Source organism: Mobula hypostoma, chromosome 21, assembly GCF_963921235.1.
Source record: "Mobula hypostoma chromosome 21, sMobHyp1.1, whole genome shotgun sequence".
Lineage (NCBI taxonomy): Eukaryota > Metazoa > Chordata > Chondrichthyes > Myliobatiformes > Myliobatidae > Mobula > Mobula hypostoma.
Window position 1 is genome coordinate 17,397,289 of NC_086117.1, and position 27,098 is coordinate 17,424,386.

General features: G+C 37.0%; 1 protein-coding gene across 12 annotated transcripts in view; it reads right to left on the reverse strand.

The window, feature by feature from the left end:
* The window catches only part of LOC134359827 (formin-binding protein 1), a 223,553-nt gene that overhangs the window by 42,027 nt on the left and 154,428 nt on the right, over positions 1 to 27,098 (reverse strand). For 4 of the 12 annotated variants that reach the window (XM_063073538.1, XM_063073537.1, XM_063073536.1 and 1 more), the window contains exons 9-11: positions 21,664 to 21,855; positions 16,507 to 16,689; positions 12,384 to 12,467 (exon numbers count right to left, since the gene is read on the reverse strand). In XM_063073538.1, coding sequence (XP_062929608.1) covers positions 12,384 to 12,467; positions 16,507 to 16,689; positions 21,664 to 21,855 — 459 coding nt within the window. The remainder of the gene's footprint in view (positions 1 to 12,383; positions 12,468 to 16,506; positions 16,690 to 21,663; positions 21,856 to 27,098) is intronic. The other 8 variants (XM_063073544.1, XM_063073543.1, XM_063073542.1 and 5 more) reach the window with 4 other exon arrangements.

Consider the following 27,098-nt stretch of genomic DNA (forward strand, 5'->3'; position numbering starts at 1 on the left):
GAAGTAGTTATAGATGGTCATGTATTAAACCAGGTATTTACAAATGAGCGAAAAGATGAACCAAAAAATCAGAACAGAATTGAAATCAAGGCATGTAAGAGTGGACAACAAATGTTGGCAGAATCTGCAGCAGCCATCATTCAAAGAATAAACTTAAAACTTCAAAGCTTGGTAAATAATACATTTTAATCAACTGTTAATGTTAGACTGTGTGCATTAATTGAAGATTAGAACAAAAAAATACTTCCCTGAGTTTTATTCAATAATTTTTTCACACTATTTAAAATATTAGTGTAACACACACAAAATGCTGGAGGAACTCAGCAGGTAGGCAGCATCTGTGGGTAGAAATCAACAGTTGACATTTCAGGCCGTGACCCTTCATCAGTTCCTCCAGCATTTTGTTTCTGTTGTGCATTACTTCCAGCATCTGCAGAATTTCTTGCATCTCCCTTAAAATAGTATGTTCCTTTGGAGAAAGGCTGTACTTAACAAAGCAACTCCAGAAAAAGTAACAAACATCTGAATTTACCTTTAGGAATTATTTTTCATCAATAAACCATTGTCCTCTAGAAGCATCTGCAAAATTCTAAGTTGTTAACTAATGTCTAAAAATAAAAATAAACATCCACCTCAGGACACATTCTTAAAATTTACTGGCTACATTGACACTGTGGATTTTTCGCTCCCCCCCCCCACCCTCTTCAATTTTGTCTTTGTTGCCTGGCTGAAGATCTATGTGTGTATATTTTATATATACACACACAGCCTAAAAAAAGTATTTACCCCCGAGGAAGGTTTCATGTTTTATTCTTTTACAATATTGAATCTCAGTGGATTTAATTTGGCTTTTTTTGACGCTGATCAACAGAAAAAGACTCTTTTGTGTCGAAGTGGTAACAGATCTCTACAAAGTGATCTAAATTAATTACAAATATAAAACACAAAATAATTGATTGCATAAATACTCACCCCATTTAACATTCACCCCAATTGGTTTTAGAAGTCACATAATTAGTTAAATGGAGATCACCATGTGCAGACAAGGTGTTTCAATTGTTTGCAGTAAAAATACACCTGTATCTGGAAGGTCCAACTGCTGGTGAGTCAGTATCCTGGCAAATTTACACCATGAAGACAAAAGAACACTCCAAGCAACTGTGCGAAAAGGTTATTGAAAACCACAAGTCAGGAGATGGATGTAAGAACATTTCCAAGTCACTGAATATCCCTTCGAGTACAGTTAAGTCAATCATCAAGAAGTGGAAAGAATATGGCACAGCTGTAAATCTGCCCAGAGCAGGCCATCCTTAAAAACTGAATGACCGTGCAAGAAGGGGACTAGTGAGGGAGGCCACCAAGAGACATATGACAACTCTGGAGGAGTTACAAACTTCAGTGGCTGAGATGAGAGAGACTGTGCATACAACTACTGTTGCCTGGGCGCTTCACCAGTCGCAGCTTTATGGGAGAGTGGCAAAGAGAAAGCCACTGTTGAAAAAATCTCACATGAAATCTTGGCTAGAGTTTGCCAGAAGGCATTTGCGAGACTGAAGTTAGCTCGAGGAAGGTTCTATGGTCTGTTGAAACCAAAATTGAGCTTTTTAGCCATCAGACTAAACGCAATGTTTGGCATAAACCAAACACCGCACATCATCAAAAGCACACCTTCCCTACTGTGAAGCATGGTGGTGGCTGTATCATATTCTGGAGATGCTTCACTGCAGCAAGCCCTGGGAGGCTTGTGAAGGTACAGGGTAAAATGAATGCTGCAAAATGCGGGGAAATCCTGGAGGAAAACCTATAGCAGTCTGCAAGAGAACCGTGACTTGGGAGAAGATTTGTTTTCCAACAAGACAATGACCCCCAAGCATAAAACCAAAGCTACACAGGAATGGCTAAAAAACAACTAAGTAATGTCCTAGAGTGGCCGAGTCAGAGTCCAGACCTCAGTGGCTGGACTTGAAAAGGGCTGTTCACTCACAATCCCCATGCAATCTGACAGAGCTTGAGCAGTTTTCTAAAGAAGCATGAGGAAAAAAATTGCAGTGTCCAGATGTGCAAAGCTGATAGAGACCTATCCACACAGATTCAAGGCTGTAATTGCTGCCAAAGGTGCATCTGCTAAATATTGACTTGAAGGGGGTGAATATTTACGCAATCAATGTGTTTTGTGCTTTATATTTGTAATTAATTTAGATCACTTTGTAGAGATCTGTTTTCACTCAGACATGAGTCTTTTTTTTGTTGATCAGTGTCAAAAAGCTACTTTATAAACAGCCTAATGACCCAAATGTGTGGATTACAAATTGGAAGATCGAAGCATGGGTATGTTTTACCAATTTCCCAGAAGATACAACCCCTTATTTCAAATTCCCAAAGGAGGATCAAGTTAAGCTGAACTGCTTTTCTGTATCAAACCAAATTATATCTTTATGCAACTCAAATTGGCTGCATTTAATCATCTCTCTCTGCAAGTGTCACTCAACCCCATAAATCTGATTGCAGTTTCCTTTTGGCTCAGCTTCACAGCTTTCTGACAATGGTTGATCATAGATGATCTCATTGTTTTCTAAAGGACAGAATTCCTTTTCCATACAAATTAGAGACCCTGCAGTTCACATTAGACATATTCTTTAATGAAGTACTTCACACTGATATATCCACCCCAGAAATGGAGGACTAATACAATCTGAATTGAATTGATTGAATCCACTGCATTTATATTTCAGAGGGTAATTGACTAGATGGGATATATACTACTCAGTTTTATCAGCAATAGTCCAAGTTACCTAACATTGATTAAAAACCATAGATCTCATTTACACTAGGCTCAGGAGCAGATGTGAGTAACACTGAACTGGAACTGTCTGCAAGATCAAAATGAAACCCTAAAAGTTAATTCAGTTGCCAGTGATCCTTAATATTTGTTCAATCCCTACACTATCTTTCATAAATGAAATATAGTATTTGCTTGACACAACAATAAACACCTTAGCCAATTACATTACTTCATAATGCACAACATTACACAAATTGTCATACAGTGTGACAGCATCATCTAAACCAAATTAAATTCGTGGTAACCTTCACTCTTTTTCAACTACCCAAGCCTTACAAGTCCTACCGATACCATCCTGTCAACAGGGCATTCATTGGCATTTATCCTGATGGCATTGGCCTTGTAGCCAGTGCATCTATTAGCACAGAAAGTGCAATTTGCAGTGTTGGAATCTTGTCCTGAATAATCTGCGTGTGTTACTTGTTGAAGAAGAAAATATACCTATAATGAACACCAAATCCACTTCAACCTCACAATCATAACACCAGGAGATGAAGAATTTAATTCCAATCTGTATTGTATTAAAGACACATCCATAGGCTGCCAAGAGAGCTGTCAAAACTCATTTTGCTAAACATACAACTAATTGATGGAATTCTAGTTGTGGAGCATCATTCAGTGAAACTCAGATTCATATTAAGTTACAGGCAATGTAAATTCCAAAACTCACCCTCACAATAAAAATTGGAAACTGACTAAATAGCCAAACTTTTCCTTGTGTGTAAAGATAAATAAAAAGCTATGAATAGAATACAAAAAATTAGCAAAGGGGTTATCTATTTTCCACTCCTTTCTTGAAACCCTAATTTATGCTGGCACCTGGCCATGCTGGTGTAATAGGCATAGTTCATTTTGGAAACTGGAAAGCTAATGAGAATAGGTAGTCACATATTGTTGCCATCACAATCTGGACTAACCGTATTCTCAACATATGGAAATATAGTTTCATTCTAGGGCCAGGAACTTCCAAGTGTTTCTCTGCAAATTCAATTCTTGCATTTGGTCACATCAAATACATGCAACATCACAACAAAAGCAAGCAATATTCTCCAAGTTCATTAGCTTTCTCACTTTTGTGTTGATAAATTATTTAGAGAAATGCTTGCACTTCACTGTGAATCAAAAATCTACCAATGACTCTTCCAAGACAAACTACCTTCTCAATTTGAAGGCTCAGCATAAACATTTGTTTATGTTTGTTTATCAAACATTTGTTTGATGGTCTTCCTTGAGGAGGGACTCAGAATATTTTGTTGCATTAAAGATATTGTACAATGCATGTTGTTGTCTCACAAAAAAGGTTCAGTGCTCACTTTAGTCAGAGGCAATTATTTCTAGAAAAGTGTCAATGCCTTGAAAAGAGGAATACTAAACAGAAAGCTGTCTGGATATATAAATTCAAATTAATGAATGTATTGACAAGGTTTATTGAGTTGTTGCCTGAAGGTCCATTTTTTCATTTCACTGCATTAACTGATTAAAATTCATGAAGGTTCTCAAATGCATATTTAATTCCAAGCTTATTTTGCTCTCCCTGTCTTAGGAGACTCCCCATTATACCCTATTGCCCTCTTTAGAGTACCCACATAATACTCCATTGTCTTCTACACAGTTTATGTCACCCACTGCTAGGCTACGAGAAGATATGCAACTGGGCTTCAAAGTGATTTGTTTATTTTCCACACTTGCCTCTGGGAAGAAAGCAACTCTGCTCCATTTAATACCATGATTTATAACACTGCCAAGGTGCAGATTTCAAATGTATATGCTATTGAAATAGGAAAGTTTATCTCTCTCCATATATGGTGTCAGCGATATTGCATTGAATCATTTAAAAAATATGCACATGTGCATTTTAATAGAGTTTTGAGCTGCATGAAAACATTTAAATAAAACCACCAATTGCAAAAATAAATGATATAGGATATTTAGTTTCTTTTAATAGTTTATCTCCTAACAAGCACGAATTATCTTATAAAAGCTTACAACAACCAAAAATGAGGAAACAAAAGTCACAGCCTTATGTACTCAGCCTACATACACTACGCTTCTCAGAACAGTTTAGCAAGCATCTACTCACAGCTAATTATGATGTGATCTGGAGCCACAAGATGCAATAACACATAACAATGAAGCAACAAGTCCATGTGTTATTGTGAATTCCAGGCAGTAACCCCACTTACACAAATATTTACCTTGGTACAGTAATTTGTTAGAGCTGGATTTATAACTTCATTTAAACAAATAAGATTGGCTCTAGAGACCTCTTCAAATTCTTAAGAGGTATATCATATCATGTTTGTGGTGTATTTTGATTTAATACTGCTGCATTGAAAATGCTGTAGTGACACCACAAAAAAGGCAAACTCTGAATTTTGTGTTGCATCCTTAGAGCATTGAACCAATTTACAAAATTCCTACTACAGAACTTAGAAATATTTTAAAATAAACTGTTAATTGAAGAGCAAAAACTTGCTCTTGTTTCTGCAATCTTATCACCTGGCCTTTGATTAACTGAGATTTTAAAAACTATAGTACTCTTGGTGCAATTAAAAAGTTAGTAAATGAAAGGCCATTTACCTTTCTGCACTCTCTTTGCATTTATAAAATGTCTATTTATTTCACAATGTGAGTATATGTTTTTGAATATATTAACCGTGTTCCAACTGACCTTCTGTATTTGACCATTTTTCTTCACTCGTCAATTCAATATTTTGGATTCAGTTTTATTTCATGTTACCTATTGTTCAGCCAAGCTCAGAGCTCCTCATCAACGCTAAGATTACCCAGGAATAGACTCTGCAGTCTCAGGGTCATTTTACCACAGTAAAATATAACACACACATATGTGTATGCGCACAAATAAATCTAGTAACTTTTTGAAAAGAAAGTGAATCCTTCGGGATTGGTTTGACCAAAATGTAGAAATTTAAATTATTTACACTAAAACAGGAACATAGTCTCTTTCTTAACAACTGAGTAATTGTCCTACAGCAGGGAGAGAGCTATCACTAATATCATCAAAATACTGTTAAGTATGCACTTGTGGAGCAATATACTTTGGGGCATATATGTGATAGACTAGCTCCAATATGGTATTCAAAAGAAGCTTCCTACTGATTTTTCTCCAAGACTGATGAATGTAAAATTGCAGCACTTTTATATTTTTATTTCCGATTTTTAGCATTTACAGTTGTGTTTTGATTTTAACCCCAAATCCTCTTACTAAGACAGATGAAAAATATAGTCAAGTCAAACATCTTTTGTCATAAAATCCATAGTAATCAATTCATTTTTAAAAAATCACAGGGTTTTAGGGAACAAGCTCAGGAATGGGACTGAAAAGGAGCAATCCGATTTAAAAAATCAACACGACTTTGATGAAGTGAGTAATCTTCTTTTCCGTACATGATTTTACCTATCTGCATGTGTGTCAGATACAGTGAAAAATTGTGTTGATTCCATTTTATTAAACTTTTATTAAAAGCCCATCAACTGTCAATAATTGAACATTGTATGGCTTGGTAAATTTTCCTAATTTAGTCCTCTAAAATCAAAATAGGATTGAAGTGTGAAGAGTCAGCAAGACTTAGAGAAATGGATTTGAGATGCAAACCATAGAAAGATGTAAGAACAATAGGGTTCTACAAGTGGAGGATTTTAATTTTCACTAAGACTGGGATTGCCTTAATGCAAAGGGCTGAACAACACATACAAGAAAGATTTTTTTTCCAGAGTTCGTAAAGAGACTTGCTACGGTCGGGGCAGTACTTGACTTTAGGAAATGAAACTGGGCAGATGATGGAGGTATCAGTGAGAGAACACTTCAGGAAAAGTGACCGTAATTTTTTAAGTTTCAAGATAGTTATTGTAAATGATAATGTTGGTGTTTGAGGCCTTGAATTTGGAGGGAGGCCAATTTCAATGGTGAGATAAAGAACCTAGTAAAAGTAGCATTGGAGTAAATGCATGCAGGTAAACAACAGGTGACAGGTGGAAGCCTTTAAAAAGAATTAGTAAGACTTAAAAGCCAGCATGTTCTAATGAGAATCATAGGCAAAAATAGCAAGATTAGGAACAAGTGGATGACAGAGGAAATTGCAAGTCTGATGAGGGAATGGAACCACATTGCAAGTATAGGCAAATGGAATCAAGGAAATTTCTTGAATATAGAGTACATAGGAAAGAACTTAAGAAATAAATTAAAAAGATAAAAATGATTCATGAAGTGTCCTTGGCAAGTAAGATTAAGGAGAATCATTAAACATTCTCTAAGTAGATTAAGAGGAAAAGGTCTGTGATGGAAAGAGCAAGTCCCCATAGGATGATCAATGGAGTTGGGCAACGTGGATACTGCTAATCATCTGTATTCACCAAGGAGGACATGGAAAAGTTCAGGAAGGGATACACTGATAACAGCGATTATTAAGGAGGTAGTGTTAGATATTTTGGGATGCATTAGAGCTGATAGAACCCCAGTCACACAAGATCTATCCCAGATAGCTATGGAAAGTGAGGGAGGAGATAGCTGGAGTCCTGATGATGATTTTTGTATCTTTATTATCCATGGGTGAGACTCCAAAAGATGTCACGATTGTTAATATTGTTTATTGTTTAAGGATAGCAGACATAGGGCAGGCAACTAAGGTCAGAGAGCTTTAGAGTCATAGAGCACTACAGCACAGAAAGAAGGGCCTTTAATCCATCTGGTCTGTGCCGAACTATTGTGCTGCCTCACCTCATCGACCTGCAAATGGACCACAGCCATTCACACCCCTCCCATTAACAACAAACACTCTTCCCTGACAGGGAATCAAATCCAGACTGCAAAAGAGTGCCAGATGCTAACCACCAGAGAACCTTACTTCAGTGGTTTAAAATCATTGGACAAAAACAAAAGGGATAGGATTGATAAACATTTGGAAAGGTAGAGGCTGATCAGAGGTTGTTGGGAATTTGATTAAGTTTTTTTTTTAGATGAAGACAGGTAGGTACAGTAGATGTTGCCTACATCTACTCATGACATATAGATATGTTCCTGTATAGTGCTCTAGTCCAGGAGGTTACAAGGCAAGCTGCTAATATCCAAAACTAGCTTGGTGAAAAGATGCTTTTCAGATTGGAAGTTTGTGACCAGTGGTGTATCACAGGAATAGGTGCTGGGTCCCCTTGTTGTTTGTGATAGATATTAATGAGTTAAATATTCATGTAGGATGCATGAATAGTAAGTTTGCAGATGACACAAAGGTCAGTGTTGCTGTGGATAGTGAGAAAGGCTTCAGCAGATCATAGATCATAGATCAGATGGAAAGTTAGTGGAGCCACTAAAATGAACGGTATTGGGGGTAGGACATAAACTGTAAATGGTAGGGTGTGAAACAACGTTGAGGTACAGAAAGACCCTAGAGTTCAAGCAAGATAGTTTCCTGAAATTGACACCACAGAGAGACATGGTGAAGAAAAAGGCATATTGCATACTTACCTTCATAAGTCAGTGTACATAATATAAAAGTTGGGATGATACATTACAACTGGATAAAACACAGATTAGATCACACTTGGAGTTTTTTGTGTAGTTCTAGAAACCACAGTGTAGAAAGAAGGTGGTTGCACTGGAAAGTGAAGAGATTCTCCACAATGTTGTCTGGATTGGAGAACTTCAGTCATAAGGATTAAATGGATTGGCAAGGCATGTTTTCCCTGGAGTGTAGGAAGCTGAGAGGTGACTGATGGAGGTATATAAATTTTTAATAGGCATAAATAGGCTAGATTGAACTTTTTTCTCCTTGTTTGGGGGTATCAAAACATAGAGCATAAGTGAGAAAAAGGAGCTCTAATAAGGGATTTGAGGGAAAGTTTCTTTTAACATAAATAGTGGTTGATAACTAGAACTCACTGAGATAGGAAGTGATTACTTAAATTGGCAGGATATAGATGGATATGGATTTAGTGTGGAGAAAAAGTTTGGTATGAATGTGGTGGGCTGAAGAGTTTATTTCTGTGCTATACAACTCCAGGAAGTTTAATAGCTGGAAGATGTGACTTATTGCAAACAAGAATATAATTTTTACAGGTTTAGTTTTTAATGCATTTTTACCTGTACTATGCAAACATATAATAATGCTAATCATATTAAAACTGGAAAACTTCATGCAATAATGTCTATAAACAGAGACTTCAGTTTTACGTTTTACCTGCAACAATAATCTAATGGTTCAGATTAAGACATACTTTATTCTGACCACTTAAATACACCAAGTTTATTTTTAAGAAATCAAAATTAGTATTAAACAAAAATGGAGTAACTTTGAGTAACTGAGTAAAAAAAAGGAAAAGTTTGACTTGAAATAATTTTTGATTATGTATATGCCTAAATTGACAGTTAATATTGGCAACTATTTGATTTTTTTGCTTATCATAAAATTACTATTAATTATTGAGATTAAGGATTATGATATACAAATTCAAATACTGAAAACACATTAACAGGCTTGCTTTTGGATAACTAATTCTTCTGCAGCAGGCATTAATTGCTCTCTGCCATTTTGACAGTTTCTAGTTTCAACCAGCTCCTTTTACCATGGGGATGCTATGCTTCCACTGCATGTCAAGGTTGTCTGAGGGCCTCTGTCTCCAATACAATGCCAACAAGTGCCCCTCCATTTTTATTGGCTGAACTCATTCTTGCTTGAATAGCTTCTCCTCAGTTGTCAGAGCCCTTGACTAAATCTCATATGCAGGTTGAGTACCCTTATCCAAGATTCCAAAATCCGAAAACCTCTATATCCAAAATCTTTTGAGTGCTGCCTAACATCACGAATGGAAAACCACAAGGTGCTGGGAAGGTTCCCAGGTGATGTGCAGGTCTCTGCACACCACAGACAGTTCTGAGAAGTGACCTCACATACATAATGAGCAGAAGTGAATGACAAATAGAAACACACTGCATAAAGTGAAAAATGAAGATCTCGATCATGTATTGAATGTGTGAATTTGTTAGCGTCAGAGTTAACATATGCCACTTAATGGTATGTTGATTATGAAACAAGCAAAAATCTATCATGATAAACTGAACATTGAAGGTAATTGTGAATATTCAGGAGAAATTTGCAGAAATTTAAGAAAAGGCATGACATTAAATTTTTGAAGATTTGTGGCAATAAAATATCTGCTGATTATGAAGCAGCAGAGAAATTCATTGATGTCTTTGCCAAGGTTGTCGCTGATGAAAATTTAACATGCGGAATAGCTGCATCAGTACACACGAGGTGTGTGATGAACAAGTGTAAGACAGACTTCTTACCGGTAGCACTTAAAATTCAGAGTCGATAATGATGATGATCCCAAGCTATCTCATTATATATTTCAAAACCTGAAATTGGAAACACTTCTGGCCCCAAGCATTTCTGATAGGAGGTACTCAACCTGTATTTCCTGCATCTTCTCCTAAACAGGGTAAAGATGGAGGCCCCCCGGCTGTTGCCATCCACACCAACCCCCCAGCTTTCACATTCAACAGATCATCTTTTGCAATTTCTGCCACCTACAAAAATATCCCAAGTCAAGATACACTTGCCTCTCCCCTTTCACTTCGGCATTTTAAAGGGGTTGCTTTCTTTTTAATTCCTGGTCTGGCCTTTGATTTCCGCTAAGCACATGCAGCAGACAACACCCATCCTTTTATCTCTTCACGGTGTTCTTGCTGTTCTTCTAATCTAATGTCCTACACTCAGTGTTCACAATACATGATGAATATTGGCTGACCACCTCACCTAACACCCGTGTTTAGTCTACAGGAGTGACTGTATGTTTTCTACTGTCTACCACTTTATTCATCACCTGGCCAGTCCATCTGTGACATTGATTTAGCTTTTTGTTCTCCCTCTGGAGGACATATCTTTGAGGTAGATATTTCTGAACTTATCCATTAATTTATTGTGCCCTTGCTCTCTAATTGCCTACATTTCTGTCCCCTTGTTCGACTTCTCTATCTCTACACGCCCCCATTAACCCACTGGCAGACTACCTTGCTCACAGCTTATTCCCATGTCAACACAGACCCCACTTTATTAGAGATATTACCTTTACATTATCCATCTCTTCCCTTCTCTCAATGCAACCAGGTGGTAACTGATTTTCTTTCTTTTCCAGTTCTGACAAAGAGTTTTCAACCTAAACTGTTAATTGTGCTTCTCTTTCCACACATATTACATGACCTTCTGAGTGTTTGTAGTATTTTCAGTATTTTACTACTGTGTGTGACTGTTGTATTGCCAACCTGGCTGGTTGAATGTAGATTATAAAAATATAAAGCAACTACAGATGGACAAGTTTCTTATCTTCTGTTAAATGCTCAAAATGTTCGACTGCATCCTTGGGTGATAGCTAACTCTTTGAGCTGTTGATAATCTTCAGAAAAAAAAAACAAAATGGAGAACTCTTAATTGTTGAAAATCATTCTTCCTGTTCTGCTTTTTTGGGTTTCCACATGCTACATATTAATCCAAGTTAAATGGAGATCTGTGCCTGATCTCTACATCTAGACCTTAGGAACTTAATTTTTAAGGGTTGTCTATTGGAAATTGCATAGCAGAAAGATGGTTTCTCCAGAGTTCTATCTGCAAGAATCCACGAGTCCACCGGAGGCTGCAGGCGGCCTGTCCTGGGGTTAGAGAACTGTGTATGTGCATGCGTGGGTGAGTCGGAGGGAGGAACAGGTTTTGTTTTGCTGTTTTGTTTTGCAGCTTGGTATATTCTGTTTTTTTGTGTTCTCTGATGTTCAGCTGAGCATAGTGGGTGTGCCGGAATGAGTAGTGACACTTGCAGGCTGCTTCCAAGTACACCCTTAGGTGTGTTGGTTGTTAATGCAAACAATATATTTCACTGTATGTTCTGATGTACACGTGGGTAAATAAATCTGAATCTGAAGCTGAATTACTTGATGTCTGCATTAAGGAGCTCACTTTAAAAAGGATACAGACTTTAGTCTTGTTAGAAATAAGTTGTGTTTAGATATTTTTTCTATTGCAGTTATAGTACAATATTTCACATGGATAGTCTGATGAAACTAGTTCAGATCTCAGATTTGACTTCAAACCAACTACATCTTGGCAATAACTTTTCAACCTAACGTTACAATGTTTTACACAAACTGTTTAACTTTACAATTTTTCCAAAAAATTTGAACTTGCACAAGATGTTTTCAATATATAAATATAAAATAATTATCTAATGAGATCAACATTAACATTTCGTGAAGTTCACTGTTAAATGGAACCAACAGCTTCCTTTTAAGAGACGAGGTGGATGTAACTTCTGGCACATTCTATACTTCAGCCGATTCAGCCCATATTAGCTTACACCTTTAATATATTTTAGTCTATTTATTTTGCGTAACAATGTTTGTTATGTCTCTATGATTTCTAAGCTTATTAATTAACACATGCAGAGTAGTTCAGAAGAGGTCAAAAGTATGATTTAATTGCTTGTGTAAGTGGGGCTAGTAACTGAGTGTATGGGAAATCACCATACATGGACTTACAACAAATTCCCTCGCCTCATATGCATAAGTAGGTTTCCCTAATGTCCTCTTCATCAGTTCTTTGTGACAATAGAAAGACCGAGGCTGGGGTGTGCATTTGTGGAAAAGAATACAACCACGTTAACAGCCAGCAATTCAAAACTAGCTTTTACCTGCTATAATGTTTATAGGGTAAAAGCTACAAAATATAGGGTAGGCCTTAGTACAGGATTTCCTCAATCAAGGTTATTGCTTTTCAGTGGCTTGTTCATATTATAGAGATGTTCTTTAGCCTAAGTTTAACTGAATTTGATTGGTTTACCAGAGGAAGGGCCAAACAGAGGTTTAGCTTTGTACCTTTTATCCAATGTGAAAGGGGTTTTGGAACTGAACCATAATCTTACCCTTTCAAATATGATCAAGGTCAGGAATAGAATTAGTATTCTGAATTAGCTAAGTTTGATGAGACACTGCTTACTGATAGAAAGCAGGTTTGAAGCAAAACTTAGATTATCAGGGTACATCGAAATGTTTAATGGTATATTCTCTGATCATAGAAATATTAGCTGAAATCACTGTTCCTTTCATATTATCACATTTTAACCTTGCGTAAAGGGAAACTAGCAAATGCATGTAGTGGCGATGGGCCATTAATGAACTGCAAGCCTAATTTTACAGCCAAGATTGTACCTCAACATCCTACAGCAATCAGGTTGGGCAGACATCATATTAATCTGTCCTGTTGCAACTGCGATTAAAAATTCTACAAAGATTTTTAGGGCAAAGGGGGCAGAGCAGCTAATTATCTTTGATCTCCATGGTCATTGCTTCCACAAGGTTTTTATAATTATTGAAAGAGTGAACAGAAACATTAAAGGACTAAAACCTTCAGATGATAACACCATACAGTTAGCAAACCATGTTGAATTGGAACTGAGCAAATGCAAGCAGCCTAATCCAGACAGGAATCAAGTCCAACTGACAAAATACACTTACCCAAGAGATCATTTGTCCCCTTGCAATTATGACATCACTGATATGGTTTCCCTGAGCTTACCATAAATTAAATGAAAAATCCTTCAGGACAACATTCGTCCCATATTTTACCATCACAGCCCATTCCAAGTGGACTGATGCTTGACTCATTCTGGATTGTCTTTCTGATCTCCCTTTCCTAGCCCCAACAGAGCTTTTCTTGGCTCCTCTAAATGAGATCCCTTGGCATCATCCATAAACACAGCATAGGTTTTGCTTGCAGGCTGACAACAATCAACTCCACCTTAACAACACCACTGTCTCCAAATTGTAAGATTACTTGTCTGACAATTCTGAGCAAGATGGACAGAAATTCCTTCCAAAATCACCTGTCACAATCTCCACTCTCTAACGACAAGATATTTTTTAAACATACTTGACAAGCAGGATAGTTTCTAACCCACTGTCATATTTGTCCTTGAGATAACCAAGTTAAGACTATCACCATCTGCTTCCATCCCTTCAACATCCCAGTTCTGCTGTTACCTCAACTCATCTACTGCTGAAAGCCTTGTTCATGCTTTTACGTCTCCAGATGTCCATTCTAGCAGACTCCTGGTCAACATCACTCACCTTTTTCTTTCTATAACTTTGAACATCCATAATTCTGCTATTTATGCCTTAACCTGAAGAAAGTTCTTTTAACTGCCATATTATGTTGATTCTCGGTTAACAAGTCTTAACTTTAAACATTGTATCCCTTTCAAATCTATCTATAATCCTTCCCTAATTCTGTGATCTCATCAAACCCTCCAAAATATCTATGTTCCTCTCATATCAGTTTTTCATCATCCCAAGTTTAGTTGCTCCACTATTAGTAGCTGTGTCTTCAGTGATTAATTCACGAACCTTGAATTCACAACCAAAACGTCCCAATTCTCCTTACCCTCTTTATGATGCTTATCAAATCTCCTCTTTGGTTCTTGGTCATCTGCCCTAACACTTCCTAAGCCGTGCGTAGGTCCTTGAGGTATTTCAGTTTGTAAAGTTGCTGTATAAGTGTACATCCCCATTGATTGAAGTGGGTTCAGATTTTTGTTATTTTGTGCTCTGCAGAAGGCCATTTCATAAGGGCTATTTTTTAAAAAATTCCAAACTAACCAATATAATGGGCTAAATAAAAGTACCTATGCCACTGCAGTTTTCAAATGACGAACAAGCTAATGACATATTGACAATATAGCAGGACCATTTTGAAGATTTTTTTTTACAAACCATGTTGCAGACCCTTGATTGAGGAAATTGTTTATACCTTTTGTGAATTTCCCAGTGACTCTGAAGTAATTACAAGTTTTTGAAATATTCTAATCAACATATTCACATTTTAAAAATACTAAAACCTCATTATTTATGCAATGTAGAATGTGTAAAAGCAAACAAGGAATGTATAATAAAAATATAGTTTTCTGCTGTGCGCAGTTGAATTCCATAGATACATAAAGCTCATACATTTCAAACATTAGTATTTTGAAGGTAGCTTAGGACACATTTCAAAGGACGAGTCTGTATTTTTAATTTTTAATGAACAGTCAATTAACTAATATTTTATTCCAAATGGTTGATTATTTTCAAAACATCCAACTTCCTTTTAAATCTACTTCTTCATTATTGAAGCCACGTTCAATTTTTTTAATATATAGTTGCTTTCAAGAAACAAATGAACTTACAACAAATTGTATTTGTAAATATACTGATGTCATTAACTAAATTAGTTGGTTGTTTGGAAGATGTACTATCTTTTGTTCTTTTACTTTCTTTGAATCTCTAAACTTTTGTCCTAAACTTCCTTTGGAGAAAGATGAAATGCAACCTAAGTTTTCAAAATACCATTTCCTTTAATCTTCCCTTAATATGCCCATTTTAACCCTTCCACAAGAAAGCACCTTTCCAAGTGTACCAGTGTAGTCTATAGATCCAGCAGGCAGGACACACAAAAATTAATAAGCATATACTTATCTGAAAGTGCTAATTATGGATAAAGCACAAAAAAAATTTCTAGGCCACTGCAAGTGAATACAAAATATCCTAAAGATGATGTTTAAAATAGATGCATATCATGCTACCTTTTGTTATTGGAAGTAATCCTTCTGGAACAAACAGAGAGGATTTAAATTTCCAACAAATACATGTGACTGAGATGTTGCAATTCCCCTCTAAGTACTTTGTATTTTGGTCTTGTACAAAATAATTTAAGTTATTTCTGGCAATTATTAAGACAACCAACATACTTCTTATAAAATAATTTTAAGGGGCTTTGTAATAATTTTCACAGTCTTGAAAATATGAACTCATTCTGGAAAAGACACAGACCCACTGTTAGTTTACTCAAGATTCACATTTAAAATTCAAGTGAAAGCTGCAAATCTTTGCAGGCTATTTGACCACAAGATACATTCAAAATTAGAACAGTGTCCATAGTAAACACGGAAAAACCTGCTTTCCAAAGAAGAATATTTAAAACTAAGTGAGAGTGGAGATTCTGTGTTTTGATTAAACCTTTCCATTCCATCATAATAAGGACAATTAAAGCAGACCTTAATAACTTATTTTGAGGATAAGGCCAGCTTAAAAAAACTTTGAAGAGACCTAGCTCAAATCGACTGCTCCTGGAGAACTTCTCTTTAAAGGTTGATGATGATTATTAGTTTTACCCCAACACTACACCAATTAAATGCTTAAATATTAAAGCCATTTGGCTCATTTTCTCAGTCACTGAAATGCCTATCAATTAGTCCCTGATCTGTTGTCACAATTCTAGACTTTTGTTTCTATTGAAAGTCACATAATTCCACTTTTTAAGTTCCTACTGAAACCACTTCTACTAAGCTTTGAGACAGTGCCTCATTCCAGTTCATTGTAATTCCCTGCATAAAATAAAATTATTTACTTGGATTTATAACTATTAAATATTTTAGAAACTCTTCTGAATAGTATTTCAAAATTTAAGTTGCATTTCTACAACCTTTAAGAAGAATAAGAGGCAACTTGCTAGCTGCAAAGTGCTCTACAATTTCAGCAAATACGTAGATGGACAACCTTTCACAGACAAACTTTAAGGAGGAAGTGCAAAGTACAACAAATAACTACAAAAAGATGAAATAAAACTTACCCCCCGCTTTAGGCTCCTGAAACAGTGGATTTTAGGTTTGGAGGTCATAAATTCGTTCAGGCGGTGAGAGAGGGGCTCTTTTTGCTGCTTGGGAGACTGAGGGCCATTTGGAACAGCAGAAGGTGTGGAAGAGGAAGGAGGAGGAGGGGGGGGCTGATGAGGAGATGTCAAAAGGGACATAAGCTACGAGTAAGAGATGGATGTAAAAAGGGAAAAATAAAAAAGAAAAAAGCGAACAGAAATAAGAACACAAAATGCACACAAAAATTAAGCTATGGCATTACAAACAAAGATAAATAAAAGATTAAAACAATTGCTGATAATATGCATCTGAGACAAACAATGGAAGAACTGAAGAAACAATATTGACAGAAAGCACATGCAAAAATTGATTCATGCACATTTTAACTGTTGAAATATTCTGTAGATATGCCAGCATGTTTTTTTTTAAAATTTCAAATAAAAGACAATTACCTAAATGTAAATCTGAGATATAAAGATAAAGAACAAGCAACTGATGGCCCGATGGCCCGATGGCCTCACTGGGCATTCAAAAGCTTTTTTTTAAATTCTAGAATCTATTAATATGATGATGAATATCTAGAACCGTGACATTAAAATCCTTCGAGTCCAGTTGAAATAAATTTCAAAGCTAACAAATCTAATTGGGATTTAATACCATAATCTTTCTTTGCTGTTTTTAAAGCACTCACACAATATAGCTTGGATTGGGCATTAGAAAATTCAGATAGCTGGATCCTTGGTAATAAAAGAACAAGTGACATTATGGATCGTATCAAGTGATCAACTGGGAGCAGAATAAAGAACCTTATATATACACACTAGGCTGTAATTTTAAATAAGCGCAAATAAAAATAATTAGAGAATCTTCATGGTTGAATATAATTGCTATATGCCTGCATTAACTTAACCAATCCTCTAACTGAAGAGCAAGTTTTGCAAATGACTTAATTATGCAGAAAATGTAAAATTGACTGCTGGTTCAATGCAATACAGAGAAGCCGAGAAAAACGTTAAAAAGGAACACTTTTCAACGATACCAAAAATAAAGTGATAAAAGTTGTGTTTGGAATCATTTGTCACCTCTCCCTCATTGATGGCTTCCTGATACTCTTCAATGTGATCATCTTCAAAAGCTAATTGAGGAAACTGCTCTTATTCGCTGATAAGCCACATTATCTTAATTTGGAGTTTGAGCCATATCAATTGTTTATGTACAGTATATCAGTTTAGCATTTAAGTCAACCCCTGGTGCTTTTAGTTCTCAACCCAACAGAATAACGTCACTGCGTGATGAGTTTGATTTGCTCACTTAGTTTTTTAGTTAAGGTTAAATATCCATCATCTAGATCTTTAAATCTTTCTCATATAGAATTGTCATTTGCGGCATAGCAGACTGAGCCCATTGCTTGACTCCTGAGAAAGAAATGCTTAGTTCAATTCCATTTCCATGTTCTTGTTAACTAATCATATATGAGTCCTGCCAAAGGACTTCCACCTGAAACATCGACTGTACTTTTTCCATAGATGCGACCATTCCTGCTGAGTTCCTCCACCATTTTGTGTGTTGTTGAACTAATTATATAGGTTATGGTATATCAAGTGCTTAACCAAATACTTTTCAATGCCAGGATTTCTAGCTTTACCATCCTTTCAGACTCTCATAAATTTCTGGGTGAAAAATTCTCTTTGCTAATGGACACGACCTGCTTCTGTAACATTTCATATGGTATTTAATTACCTTTAGTTACCAATATCTATATTTTGTGTGTCTCAATTACAAATCCTGTTCAAAGAAAAAAGCCCAACTTCTATATTTTTAGTTACTTGTCAAAATTGAGTGTTTAAATCAGGGTTTCCCAGTATTTTTTATGTCATGGACCAATACCATGAACAAGGGGTCTGTGGACCCCTCTGGTTTAAATTGAGAGGTATTTGTTTGTTGAAGCTATTTTAAAATTACGAATAAACTCTTCTTGGGCTTCCAGCACCAGGTCCTTTTCTTATTTTTTAATTATTTTAATCTGTTTGAGCTGCTTTAAAATATCAATGACTGTAGCATGTGTTAGCATGATGGTAACTGATTCAAATTTGGCTTCTCATCTTCAAATCCTTGTTTTTTGTTGGAAGGAAGAACTAGGCCACTTAGTCCTTGGAAAGAAAGGATTTAAATGGGGTTCAAGAACACAAATCATCAAAAGGCATAACAGTTTAATAAGGTAATTAAAAGGCAAAGATAAGGTTGGAATAAGTTTCCAGAAGGGCAGTAATGAAAAGCAGAGGTGTTATCTTGAAGTTAACAGGACATCTATTAGACAAAATTTGGAATACTCTGCAGAGACCCTACCTCTATAGAAAAATGATACCTGGAGAGGTAGAAAATAAGATTTACAATGATAATACTGGAATTGAAATTGTTAAGAAGAAACTGGTGGGTGCATTAATTGTGGTCATTTCGAAACACAAATAAGAAGACAGAGACTCCAATAAATCCAACAATGAATTCAGGAGAAATACCTTTATGAAGAATATACTATAATAAGCAAATTGCATCCATATATTTAAAAGGACACAAGATAAATAGCTATGTTGCTGAAGTTCAGTGAGGATGGTAGAAGAAATTCTCAATATAACTTAAGCATCAACACTGTCATACAGGGCTGTGTGGCTTGAATCTGTGATGTACATTTCTGGTGAGACCAATTAACTGATATTAGGGGCAAACAAGTCCACAAAGATTCATTTAACTTAGAGCTGAAGTGTGGATAAGATGCAAAGAGCTTGGCTATATTCCTATTGTGTATGCCATTGGTGAAAAGGGAAGATGAGCTGTACACAGCTCAAATAACTAAAAACAGATCATATGATAAATAACAGAATAAAACTGAAACTCAATGTTTCCAGGATCAAACTGAAGCATTGTGCTTCTTCATCATTTGACTGAAGATTTACATTGTATTGATTGATTCTTAATGTCCAAGGAATGCTACAATTTAAAACATTCAAAAGCCAATGTGAAAATGTATGCATTATTTGTACAATAATGATTATAAAAACAATCCCTGGGTTACGTAAGTATTTCATTTCTGTCTGTACATTTCTGACACGTCAGTTTACACTTTCAATAAGGGTTAATTAACGTGAACATTTATTCTCGTCCTCTGTGTAAAAAGGCACAGAGAGAAAATGCCCCACACCCAATCCTTTGTTTGAATGGCCTTGAAGTATCACTGTCTGATAAATTATTTTACAAGTGTCAATAGAAGAGTGTGTCTTGTCAATTTCCGAAGTAAACCTCTTAAGTGACCTCCAGCTGTGAACCAGCAGCCTGAGTTGTTAAAGACGACAGCGTTTATTTGATTACTGCAGGGATGTTAGATGTAAACACATCAGATGCTGGAGAAACTCAGCAGATCAGGCAGAATCTATGAAAGGAAATAAACAGTGTAAATAGTGCACATTTTGGGTCAAGGGCCTTCATGGGAGGGAGTGGAGAAAGAGGGCAGGTCAGTATAAAAGGCAAGGGGGGAGGAGTGGAGTAAGAGCTGGCAACTGATAGGTGGGTCCAGGTGAGGAGGGAAGACGGGAAGGTAGGGAAAGGGGAGATTGGAAATAATGCAAGAAGGTAGGAGGTGATAGGTGGATGTGACAAAGGGTTGAAGAAGATGGAATCTGATAGGACAGGGCAGTGGACCATGGAATAAAGGGAAGAAGGTGAGAAGCAGAACTAAAGGGAAGAATGTGTAGGTGACGGACAGATCAAGAGGGCAGTACGGGAGAAAGAGAAGGGGTGATGGGGCCAATTGAATAAGGGAAAACAGAGGGGGTACAGAGGAGGGTAGTTACCAGGAGTTACAGAAATCAATGTTCCTGCTATCAGATTGGAGACTACCAGGGTAGAATATGAGGTGCTGGTCATCTGACATGTGTCTAGCCTCAACTCAGTCATGGAGGCGACTGTGGACAGACATGTCGATGTGGGAAAGGGAAGTGGAATTAAAGTAGATGTCCATTAGGAGATCCTGACTATTACAGCAGACGAAGCAAATATATTCAATGAGGCAACCCCCAATCTATATTGGTTGCACCGATGTGGAAGAGGCATAGCAGGAGTACTGAATGCAATAAAAGACATCAATGAACTCACATGTGAAGGACTGCTTCACTGGGAAGGACTGTTTGGGCCTTGAATGGTGCTAAGGGAGGAGGTATAGGTATAACACTTAGCACGGCTGTGGGCTGGGATAGAAAGTTTTTTTTAAGGTTGTCTTTTGAACTAAATAGCTGCTACCCCTATACTAGAACTCCTGAATAGGTTTGTATTTATATAACTATCTTTCCTAACTTGAAAAATCCTTTAAAAATTTATGGGAGAATTTGAGCAAAGTTGGATCTCTGTGAGTGAGGTCTTACCAGAGGAACCGCTATAGATTCTCATAAAGATTATGTCAAACTTCGACATTTTCCACATGGAGACTCTGCAAAATCCCATATAAAATCTGCATGCATTTTTTAAAAATATATAAAATTACCTCGTATTTTTGCCCAGAGCAAGGTTTTAAGATTATTAGATTTCATGTTTTAACATTTTGAAATGCTATTGCTTTGTAAAATTCATTTATAAAATGGCTTCCTTTGCTAATTAAGAGGTATTTGTTTTCATCAGATGTACTCATAAAGTAAATGATTTTTTATGCACAGTAGTATTGGAATATCAAATAAAGACCATTAACATTTTAAGCTGGCATAACTACCATAAAATCCAATGAGAAAATAAATCACAAAACAGACCAATGTCTAAATAAGTTATAGCCAAGAGGTGTTTACTAAAGGAGAATAAAACCATGCTGTTGCACACGATGTAGAAAAATATGGTTAGTTTGTTAGTCAAGAGCATGGAAAGCAAATACATGCCCTTTTTAACAAAAATCAATAATAACAAACCACAGCAAACACAAATAAACAGAACCACAATTTAAGAACTGAAGTAAAATCAAAAATCATTCATCAAAGTATAGCCACCAACCCCATTACAACAAGTCACAGAATATTATACTAAGTTCTCAAAATAATGATAGATATTAAATGAGAGAGTTAATTGTAAGGTTTATAAACATAGACACTGAATGCTTTTACCTTATTTTTCTTGATGAAAGGCCAGAGTTTGCCTTTGGATTTGCCACACTTGTCCTGTTTGCCATCAGATCTGCTATTGGAGAGGCTACTTTCTGAAACTGTTCGTTTCATAGCCTGGCTGAAATCTTCAAATTCAACATCTCCAGGCTGTTCAAATCCAGATTTGAAAGCCTCAATCACTAACTGCGTGTCCTAAAATCAAGAAATATTAATCATTTCATCAATTCTCTTGGGTTTTCTGCTGTACTATCTATCACACAAAAACATTTAATAACCTTCAATGGAAACTTCATGGTTATATGGAATATATATTTACTTTGAAAAAAGTGAGTTCTACATTCTATTTTACTGAGACTGCACAATCCACAAAACACAGCAAAATATTTGTGAGCAAAGCACAGCACACTATATTATCACAAAGATTTAAACAGTGTTAAATCAAACAAAGAATATAACAAGCTCATAGAGATACACAAGGTGAATACTTGTCCTAGTTTGATTTAGGCTCACTGCACATAATTTTTAATTGACAAGTGGAATACAAGCATTCAGGCTGAACTGAATGCTTTTACGTATACACTTTGCTTGAACGATTGAAAATTATTCCCACTTTCTTCTTATCTCACCACACTATGGCATCACCTCCTTCAAAGTCACTGCCTCGGACACTATCGATGATAAATCATTTGATTTTCAAATATCTTTTGTTTCAAAATATCTCCTCACTACCTGACTTGGTTAAGAAAATAAACTAACATCCCTCATCATTTTCTCTCGAACAATGCTCGAGTTTTTGGCTTTCATGATAATATGCACTTTAACAGCAATTTCAGAATGTGGTACAATCCGTTTTTTGGATAACTTAAGTGCTGGCCCAGATAGACTGGAAAGGCAGGATGTTGAGAGTCAGGCGAGGTTGGATTGCTGAGCCAATTTGGGGAGTTGAGAACAATTTTTAATTTGGGTTCCTTGCTTTAGGGCTGCCTGTAGGCAAACAAATCTCAGGGTTGTATAGTTTATACATTCTTTGATAATAAATGTACGTTGAGACTTGAGAGACTTTGAGGTACCCTGTACAACACGTAAGTTTTGCAAAAAATATACTTGTATTAAATCAACCGTTTGATCCATATTTTGTAGCCATTTAGGCAGATGCTGGTTCACATAATTACTTCATGGTTTGGAATCCAACACAAGAATACTCAAATAACAACTATTATAACTTTAAAACTGCTTCATTTATACATAAAACTGTTTTGTAAGGCAAGTTCTCAGATAATATAACCAGCTAGAATATCCTGTTTCAGCATTACACATTGCTGTTTTCTCCTTATATCAGAACTATAAAGTATTTAAATTTTGAGAGGAGAAATCTAACGTCTTAATATCTTGAAAAATATTGCCCATGAGAATACTTTTGTTCAACAGTCACCAATCACTCAGCAACCAAGTTAAATACGATACTCAGCTTTGCACAGCAGAAAGAAAGCCTTGTAAGGGCACTGGTTAGTCAAGTTTTTCTCCTCTATCTCATTCAGAAGTGTGTTCAGAAAATTAAGTTTTATTTCTCATTCTTAGCTTGCAAAACAAATCAGGAGACTTCAAGTGACTCGAGTTAGCAATTAAGTTGTCATCACAGTTATATTTAATAAAGTTACAGCAAAATATTCCTGGTGGGGAGTGTCAGAGAGTATCATAATTGCAACAAAAAAAGAACAAGACTGGTGGCTAAATGTGTGGAATTTTAAAATGAAATCAATGATATATTTTGAATTTTTTATAAATAGTAAATAGTGCCTTTTTGCATTGAGAACTTAGTTACACACTACATTTACTTTACCATCTATATTTTGAGGCATCAATGTGAAAATAAAGAAGAAAACCCACGTGAATAACCACACCCTTGGAACAGATAACCCAACAACACCTGGAGATTGCTCAGTCCTGGCTTATGGACGAATGAGCCAGAAGCCATGACATAGTTATATAGATGAACTCATAAAGGGGAAACCACCTGCAGCAGTAGAAGGATTTCATAGAAAATCTAAATATAGCAATGATGCAGTTTGCCAAAGAAAGATCCAACAATAGATCAACAGTTGTTTTCCTATTCTAGACACATAGCACACATGAAGATAGCTCGGTGGCAGTGGGGAAATCACAGTCATTTTCATTGTTCTTTAGCTAGAAAAACAGGGAAAGGGGATGAAGGAAAATGCAGTGTAGTAAGAAGATGAAGTTGAAAATATAAGGAATGGGCATGTAGACTCTTAAACCAGCTCTCATAGTCAAGCTTTGACAATCATTTTGTTCAGTAATGAATTCACGTGACTGAATTTCTATCGGTTTTGATCTTGCAAATACGGTTGAAAAATGCTAAAATTTACAACCACTTGTTTGAAGAAATGCCAAAAGGCTCTATTCTTTAGAAAGCATCTTATCCTGTTATCTAAGGCAAGGAGTCTATTGGCATCTACCAGATCAAGATTTTAAAGAATTGCATGTTTAGTCAGAGTACTGATCTACATTAATTACAAAGTCCCACCCAAGCCAGTTCCATTTGCTAACGCTTGGCCCATAATCTTCTGAACCTTTGCAATTCATGTACCTGCCCAACTGTCTTTTAAAAGTTATTATTTCACCTGCTTCAACTACTTTTTCTTGCTGAGAATTCGATGTAGAAATCAGCCTTTGTGTAAAATGTTGCCCTTCAAGTTTCTCTTAAATCTTTACCCTTTCAATTAAAGCTACAGCCTCTAGTTTTGATTCCCCCACTCTGGGAAAAAGACAGTGTATTCGTCCTATTGATGCCCCTCATGATCTTATACACCCTTTAGTCTCCCTCTGCTCTAAGGAATAAAGTCTTTGCCTGTCAAATTTCTTCAAGTAACTCAGACCCTCTAAATCTGGCAAAATATTTACATAGTTCAACTCCTGCTCTTCTAAACTCCAGCGAAGTAAGTTCATTTAATTTATTTCTTACATTGTATAGTTCTCTCTTCAGGATCAATCCATGAACCTTTGTTACTGCCTCCAGAAATGTGCATCATTCCTTGCATAGGGACACCAACAGTTCTCCAAGGAGGTTGATACCAGACCTCACACCAAAGCCCTGTATAGCTGTAGCAAAACCTCTTTACTATGTTACTTCACTCCACTGATAATAAAGGTTGACTTATTGTTTGCCTTTCCAAATGAAAGCAAAATCAGAAACTGTAAACATTCTGTTTTTATTGTTTTCCCAATTGATCTTCCAAATTAAAATTCTGAGATTGATTATATCGAAATCTCTCTGTGTTTAAATACCTACTTGACTTCATCTTTAAAAAAAAATAATTATTTCTAACATTCATAGAACACAGAATAGTACAGCACATTACAGACCCTTTGGCCCACAATGTTCTGCCGACCCTCAAACCCTGCCTCCCATATAACCCCCCCACCATAAATTCCTCCATGTACCTGTCTAGTAGTCTCTTAAACTTCACTAGTGTATCTGCCTCTACCACTGTCTCAGGCAGTGCATTCCACGCACCAACCACTCTCTGAGTAAAAAACCTTCCTCTAATATCCTCCTTGAACTTCCCACCCCTTATCTTAAAGCCATGTCCTCTTGTATTGAGCAGTGGTGCCCTGGGGAAGAGGCCCTGGCTATCCACTCTATCTATTCCTCTTAATATCTTGTACACCTCTATCATGTCTTCTCTCATCCTCCTCCTCTCCAAAGAGTAAAACCTAGCTCCCTTAATCTCTGATCATAATGCATACTTTCTAAACCAGGCAGCATCCTGATAAATCTCCTCTGTACCCTTTCCAGTGCCTCCACATCCTTCCTATAGTGAGGTGACCAGAACTGGACACAGTACTCCAAGTGCAGCCTAACCAATTTTATAGAGCTGCATCATTACATCGTGACTCTTAAACTCTATCCCTTGACTTATGAAAGCTAACACCCCATAAGCTTTCTTAACTACCCTATCCACCTGTGAGGCAACTTTCAGTGATCTGTGGACAGGTACCCCCAGTTCCCTCTGCTCCTCCACACTACCAAATACCCTGCCGTTTACTTTGTACTCTGCCTTGGAGTTTGTTCTTCCAAAGTGTACCACCTCACACTTCTCCAGGTTGAACTCCATCTGTCACTTCTCAGCCCACTTCTGCATCCTATCAATGTCTCTCTGCAATCTTCAACAATCCTCTACACTATCTACAACACCACCAACCTTTGTGTCGTCCGCAAACTTGCCAACCCACCCTTCTACCCCTACATCCAGGTCGTTAATAAAAATCACAAAGAGTAGAGGTCCTAGAACAGATCCTTGTGGGACACCACTAGTCACAACCCTCCAATCTGAATGTACTCCCTCCACCACCACCCTCTGCCTTCTGCAGGCAAGCCAATTCTGAATCCACCTGGCTAAACATCCCTGGATCCCATGGCTTCTGACTTTCTGAATAAGCCTACCGTGTGGAACCTTGTCAAATGCCTTACTAAAATCCATATAGATCACATCCACTGCACTACCCTCATCTATGTGCCTGGTCACCTCCTCAAAGAACTCTATCAGGCTTGTTAGACACGATCTGTCCTTCACAAAGCCATGCTGACTGTCCCTGATCAGACCATGATTCTCTAAATGCCCATAGATCCTATCTCTAAGAATCTTTTCCAACAGCTTTCCCACCACAGACGTAAGGCTCACTGGTCTACAATTACCTGGACTATCCCTACTACCTTTTTTGAACAAGGGGACAACATTCGCCTCCCTCCAATCCTCCGGTACCATTCCCATGGACAACGAGGACATAAAGATCCGAGCCAGAGGATCAGCAATCTCTTCCTTTGCCTCGTGGAGCAGCCTGGGGAATATTCCGTCAGGCCCCGGGGACTTATCCGTCCTAATGTATTCCAACATCTCCTCTCCCTTAATATCTACATGCTCCAAAACATCAACCTCACTCATATTGTCCTCACCGTCATCAAGTTAATACCAAAGAAAAGTATTCATTGAGGACCTCGCTCACTTCCACAGCCGCCAGGCACATCTTCCCACCTTTATCTCTAATCGGTCCTACCTTCACTCCTATCATCGTTTTGTTCTTCACATAATTGAAGAATGCTTTGGGGTTTTCCTCTACCCTACTTGCCAAGGCCTTCTCATGCCCCCTTCTTGCTCTTCTCAGCCCCTTCTTAAGCTCCTTTCTTGCTACCCTATATTCCTCAATAGACCCATCTGATCCTTGCTTCCTAAACCTCATGTATGCTGCCTTCTTCCACCCAACTAGATCTTCCACCTCACTTGTCACCCATGGTTCCTTCACCCTACCATTCTTTATCTTCCTCACCGGGACAAATTTATCCCTAACATCCTGCAAGAGATCCCTAAACATCGACCACATGTCCATAGTACATTTCCCTGCAAAAACATCATCCC